The 6,181-nt window shown below is 41.5% G+C and overlaps 1 protein-coding gene across 1 annotated transcript; it reads right to left on the bottom strand.

The window, feature by feature from the left end:
* Nucleotides 1-2,754: 2,754 nt before the first annotated feature.
* LOC119359770 (heavy metal-associated isoprenylated plant protein 28-like) lies at nucleotides 2,755-3,616 on the bottom strand. Its single transcript, XM_037625858.1, has 2 exons — nucleotides 3,293-3,616; nucleotides 2,755-3,193 (listed from the first exon to the last, which is right to left on the bottom strand). Exons 1-2 carry the CDS (start codon nucleotides 3,414-3,416, stop codon nucleotides 2,949-2,951), a joined length of 369 nt encoding a protein of 122 aa, XP_037481755.1. The 5' UTR covers nucleotides 3,417-3,616; the 3' UTR covers nucleotides 2,755-2,948.
* Between the last annotated feature and the right edge of the window lie 2,565 nt (nucleotides 3,617-6,181).

Genomic DNA, 6,181 nt, shown 5'->3' with positions numbered 1-6,181 from the left:
GTTTCCAAATAAGAGGGCTCCTATTCCTCCCCTTCAGTGCCGGAAAGGAGAGCTAGCACTCACACATTCCCAAGCGGGTCGCGGACCAGCAACGCGAATTCGCTCCTTGCCCTTTGCTCGCTGCAGGTGATGTGCCACTCGCTTCGCTCTCCTGGCCGCTCGCTAGTGTTTTTTATTTTTCATGTTGTTAGTCTGCTAGAAAATACTTTGAAAAAAATTGTGAAATAAGAAAAGGCTTACAGGTTTTATAAAAAAGTTCACCCATTTGAGAAAAAGTTTGCAAGTTTTGAAAAAGCATTACAAATTTGAAAAAGTTCATAAAATGGAAAAAGGTCCAAAAAATAGAGTCCACAAAATTGGAATTTTTTCATTGATTTTGAGAAAGAGTTAATCATTTTGAAGAAAAATTAACAAACTTGAAAAAAGTTCATCGATTTTGAAAAGAAATTCATCACTTTGGGAAAAAAATCACAAAAATGAAAACTTCATGGATTTGGAAAAAAAGTTCATCAATTTTAAAAAAGCAAGAATTTGTAAATGTTCACGCATTTAAGAAAGTAAAAATACAAAAAGAAAAAGGAAGAGAAAAAACAGGAAACAACTGTGTTTTTCCACCGTTGCATTTTAAGAAATAAGAAAAGGAAACTCGCACAACAGGTCTGGTGACCCATCTGGTTATTGTGTTCGATACTAAACCGGGAGGAGCGCGGTTCAAATCACATTGTGCACACTGTTTTGGGGTTTAAAACAGGAAAAAAAAGTAAATGTGTCAGCCCGGAGCGGAGGGGGCGCGGCGGGCGCCAAGTCGCAAAATGCACTCTAACGGCACTTAAGGCAAATGATGGTCTCCCGTATGCTTCAGCCGACCACCTAAACCGGGATGGTCACAAACACACATGCCATGTGCTGGTCGGGCGGGTGCCACTGTTTTCTTCCTCTTTTTGGTTTTTTAACTTGAAAGATGTTCTTAATTTTTTTATAAATTCGAGAAAGTGTTCCAGATTTAAAGAAATATCATAAATTTGAGAAATATTTGGATTTCAAAGAATGCTTCGAAATCCAAAAAGTGTTCAAAATTTTCTAAAATGGTTCTAAGATTTCAAAATGCTCCTGAATTTTAAAATTGCTATCTTATTTCAAAAAATGTTCATGCATTTAAAAATGTACCGATTTAAAAAATGACCATGAATTTGAAAAAAATGGATTAAAAATGTTCATGAATTTGAAATTTGTACCTATATTAAAAAATGTACCGATTTAAAAAATGACCATGAATTTGAAAAAAAATGGATTTAAAATGTTCATGAATTTGAAATTTGTACCTATATTACAAAAATATTCAGGAATTCAAAAAATGATCCCAGATTTCAAAATATGTTCATGAATTTTCAAATAGTTTCTGTATTTTTATTTTTTCCAGATATTCAAGAAAACAGTTAATGAATTGGAAAAAAATGTTCCCATATTTGAAAAAAAGTTCGTGATTTTGAACTATGTTCTTGCACTTCAAAAAATGTTTCGAAATTTAGAAATGTTTCTTGGATTTCAAAAAGTTGATAAATTTGAAAATTTCCTATATTTCAAAATCTATTCACGTATTGCCAAATATATCATAAATTTGGAAATTATTTGCGTATTTGAGAAATTGTTCAGTATTTTAAAAAAAATCTCACATAAAAATTCACAAATTTGAAAAATCAATTGCAGTTTTTAAACACAATTTCTGATTTGAAAAAGGGTCACATATGCAGAAGAAAACATGAATTTAAGAAAAGAAAAAAGAAAAGGAAAAAAAAGGAAAAAGGGTTCAAGGAAGGTTATATAACGTTTTCAATACCGTGTGTGGAAAACCAAAATGGGCCGACCCATATAGTGCATGCGCTCGACCGCTTGCGTCAAGGTTACACAATTGTTTTCAATACCTCGTGGTGCATAGAGAATAGGATCGGGCCATGAACGATTGATTTATGAACTTGATGTCTTGATCAAATGATCGGCGGTGAGATCTGAGGTACTTCCTTTGTCCCATAATATAAAAACGTTTTTCAAGCTCATTTTTATATTATGGGACAGAGGGAGCAGTGGCAGAGCTACAGCTGGGCCAAACCAGGCTATGGCCCGCCCAGCCCAACAAAAATTCAGTGGAGAGTAGAGCTAACTTTGAGCCTGAGGACGAAATTTTAGAGGAATTTCTTGATCTGGCCCGTCCAGAGTTATGCCTGTAGGAGGGAGTACCTTTTTTTAACAGAGTACAAACGCAGATGCTCACCTAAACACACATACACTTAACCCTATGAACCCATGCACGCAAGTGCACCCTATCTTTATGAGCACTTTCAAGATATTGAGCCGGCACAACATCTTGAGATTGGCGAAGTGGTCATGAACGCCTTCGTAGTTGACAGAAACGTCTCCTCCCACTGAATGCACATCACCAATAGGACTGAAATAAATTCAGAAAAATGCGACCATCAGTGTCTAGGACAAACCCTGTGGGTTGGTTCCACCACAATGAACTTAACCATCTGAGATACTCTCAGTTCGCAGATCTGTACGTATACTAATTTGATTAATCCATGCGTCGATGTGGAATACAGTTTTAAACTTTTAATATTTTAAAACCTTTGCTAAGTGGTCTAAGAGCATGTATGTAGTTTTTATCATTTATGTGTTCTTTATACTGCCATGATACGATGAATAGATTGAAAGTTTTTTTTTAAAAAAAAAGTTCCAGCATCGCAAGGATTTGCCAACCTACAGATTACAGAGCAATCTGCCGATTCCAAAAGGCAAGGACAGAGCACATTTATTCGATATGTAACATCATGCGCTACTGTACCAAACTACCAGCAACTCCCGGCCATTACTGCAGTGCAACACGCACGCGGCCATGCATGCAGCAGCCAGCAGGCACTGAGACAAAACATCGCGCTCGCGGCCTACTGCTGTTACAGCCGGATCATGGGGAAGAGCTTCTTCCACGACTTCCTACTCCTGTACGCGGCGAACGCTCGAAGGTAGTGCTTGGAGGCGTCCCCCTGCCTAGCGTCCTCGCCCAGATCCGGCTGGTCCGCGCCCCAGAACCGCGCCGCTCGCCGCTTCCGCCGGACGGCCGCCAGCACGTCGTTCCGGTTGCAGATCCCCCACACCGTCACCTTCTGCTGGTGGTAATCCACCTGAACCGAGTGAATCCCTGCAAGTAGCAGCAAGCTTAGCATTCATGCATGGCCGCCCTAACGTACCCATTGCTCAGGCGGTTTCCCGTAGAAATGTCCTATGACATGATGCGTACCTTTCAGATTCGACAGCGCCTTCTTGATCTTCTTCTCGCAGCCGTAGGAGTAGAGCGGCACCTTCATCTCCACGTGCTGCGCCTCGATCGTCCCCCCTGCCAGCACGATCTGCAGATCACCCATCGTATTCTAGCTAGCTAATAGCAGTGTATCCTCAAGAACTCGATGTCAGCCGATCAGCATTCAGCGGTGTGCAGATAAACCTAAAGAACAGCATACAGGGCGCTTATATACACAAGCTAAAAGGCGACGGAGCTAATTGGATAATCTTGCAGATCCCGCCGCATGTGCGCAGGGGCCTCGTCATGGCACCGTCGACCTCGCTTTTGAGCGCGCTTTCATTTCTGACGCACCATGATCCAGACTCGGAGTCTGTTCGGGTGCAAAAGAGATCGGGACGTAGTGGAGGGGGGTACGTGGAGCGAGTGGCGGCCTGTCGGCGTAGCGTTGGGCTGACGAGGCCGGGCGTTTGCGCCCATGTGAAGTGTTGTGGAAAGCGCCGGGTTTGGAGGGTGGGGCGGAGGCGACGGCGTCGTGTTGGGAGGATTCGGCTTTTGAGATTGTCGTGGAAGGACGGCCTGATTGGCAGATTGGTGGGAGGGGAGTAAAAGTGTTGCACGTGTCACGCTTAGATTCGTTCTAGCAGCTTCGTGTTTGTTGTTTTTTCATGTGGATCGTGGATCGTCTTCTGTTTATTTCCATGATGACTCGTCAGTTGGGGACATTTTGGATCATGATCTAAACTTTACTTTCTTTTCACGGTTTCAAGAGCTTGGAAAGGTGTGCCCATGCCTTTTCTTTTCTTTTGCGTAAATGAACCCAATGGATTATAAAGTTCACGAGAAGTATAAAGTATCTCATATATAATAAAAATTACTTCTATATAGAAGTCTTTGAACCACCGAACAACCACCAACGTCAGAGCGAGTCGCTGAAGCCGCGTTGTCATCGCTCCTCACCGCTCCTTACAAGAGTTGACCTGGCCTTGTCGATGACGTTCAAAAATTCTTTGTGCAACGCCCAACGCCCTAGAGCAACAGTAGTCACCATTGAACCCTTGAATTAATCTGAAACATATAACACCAAAGCTCACCGTCTTGTGTGCATGTCGAGAAATCATAACCTCATCGCTTCAAGAAGATGGCGAGAATCTACACCGGAACTTCATTGACTCCATCCCAACGAACGAACTCAGGAAGGATCTAAGCTTGGAAAACCATCTTCAAGCTGAAGAGTTGCACCTGTGTGGACTAAAAAAGACCTAAGCTAAACTACTAAGCTGAACCGAGGCGCCGAGACTCCCTGCCTTGTCGTCGGCCGCCAGAGCGGCAGGCAGAGGGGAGACGAGTCCACGGGCTCGCCTGCAAAGCTTGGAGGTAACGAAGCTTCGCCCTAGCCGCCGGGAGGGAAAGGAATAGATTTGTTTTTCTTAAAAGTATGCCCATGTTGCATAGGTTAACGGACTTACTTTGAAGTGAAAATAAATAAATTCAAATCCATCACCTCCAGTATCAAACAAAATGACGCCTAGTTTGTCAAAACCGTCTAAACTTAGTCCATTGCCTTCACTGAAATTGGTTCCTAGTACAGCGGCAACCGAGACAGCACAAAGAACCGTACGGGAACATAATTTTTGAACTTTGTAATTGGGGAAAATGGAAGATAAAACCATATTAAAACTTCATAAAAGTAGAAGAATATACTTATAACAGTTAAACCAAAATTGATACAAGTTCTAAACAACGAAAAAGTACAAGAAAAAGTTGAAAAAATAATGGAAAAAATAAAGTTAGAATAAACTCAATTCTCTGTAGTAGTTTCCGTAAATATGGGGAGGATTGTGGCATGCAGGCCTCACGGCACGCATATCCCTTGGGTGTGCTTTTATTTTGGCTTCCAATTTTAAATTTTTTATATCTTTTGAATGAAAAGTCCAAATTAAGTTTTATGTTCATATTCGTGTTTCTCATAATGAGGGCTTTCAAATAAGATCCATTTTAAATACGCTTTGACAAATTTTAAAAATAAATGTTAAGTTTCAACTATTCTTGAAACTTAGTACGAGCAACCGATAAACTCACAATTTTTTGTGCCAACAACCGACAAGAAAAATCTCTTAAAATTTTATCCATGAAACTTAGTAAGAGCGAGCGAGAAAGACACAAATTTTAGATGAAAAATCATAAGTTTCAACAACTGAAACTTAAATCTTACTATGAACTCGTGCGAGATCCAACTATTTCGCGAATCAAGAGACACAAGCGTCCGAGCAACACTTGGCAGGTGAGTGTCCCCGCACCTCCAGTGAATTTCCGTCCATAAACGAGCTACCATATACGATCTAAACTTGTGTAGATAGCAAAAGGCAAGATTTTACATAGATAGCAAAAACATAATTTGGTTTGAGCTCTATTGCTTTAGTAATAGTGCTTCCGATAATACTTACTATACAATATTAAAAAATAAGTTCGACATATTACAAAATAAGTGAGACATACATGTGTTTTCTTTCTTCCTGAGAAAGAAAGAAAGACCCTCAGGCATTTAGGGTTTGGTCGTCTCCCACAGGTGTTGTCATCAATCTGCCTCGTCTCCTGCGGCCGTAGGGCCATGGAAGTGCAGTGGATCCCGGCTCTTGCCGGTGGAAGGGCTCATACTTAGTCTTTAGGTGTTTTTTTAGTTTGTTTAGGGTCTGTGTCCTGTTTAGGAAGGCGGAATAATGACGACTCCCTGAAGATGGAATAAGATTCTCCCCGCTTAGTCCCCGTCCCAGCGACGCATCACGTCATCGGAGGGCGTGTGGAGGTGCTTCTCTAGCGGATCTCACGGGATTCGGTCCGTGTTTGTCTTTGGTGAATCTGCATGGATCCAGCCTTCGTTCGTTTGCA

The sequence above is a fragment of the Triticum dicoccoides genome, chromosome 2A (assembly GCF_002162155.2).
Source record: "Triticum dicoccoides isolate Atlit2015 ecotype Zavitan chromosome 2A, WEW_v2.0, whole genome shotgun sequence".
NCBI lineage: Eukaryota > Viridiplantae > Streptophyta > Magnoliopsida > Poales > Poaceae > Triticum > Triticum dicoccoides.
The sequence above is the reverse complement of the archived record's forward strand: the minus strand, read 5'-3'. Positions and strand labels throughout refer to the sequence as shown.

Coding starts and splice junctions, on each gene's coding strand:
- LOC119359770 (XM_037625858.1), bottom strand. CDS start 3,416: ATGGGTGATCTGCAGATCGTGCTGGCAGGGGGGACGATCGAGGCGCAG. Junction 3,194..3,292: donor GGCGCTGTCGAATCTGAAAG/GTACGCATCATG, acceptor TGCTACTTGCAG/GGATTCACTCGGTTCAGGTG.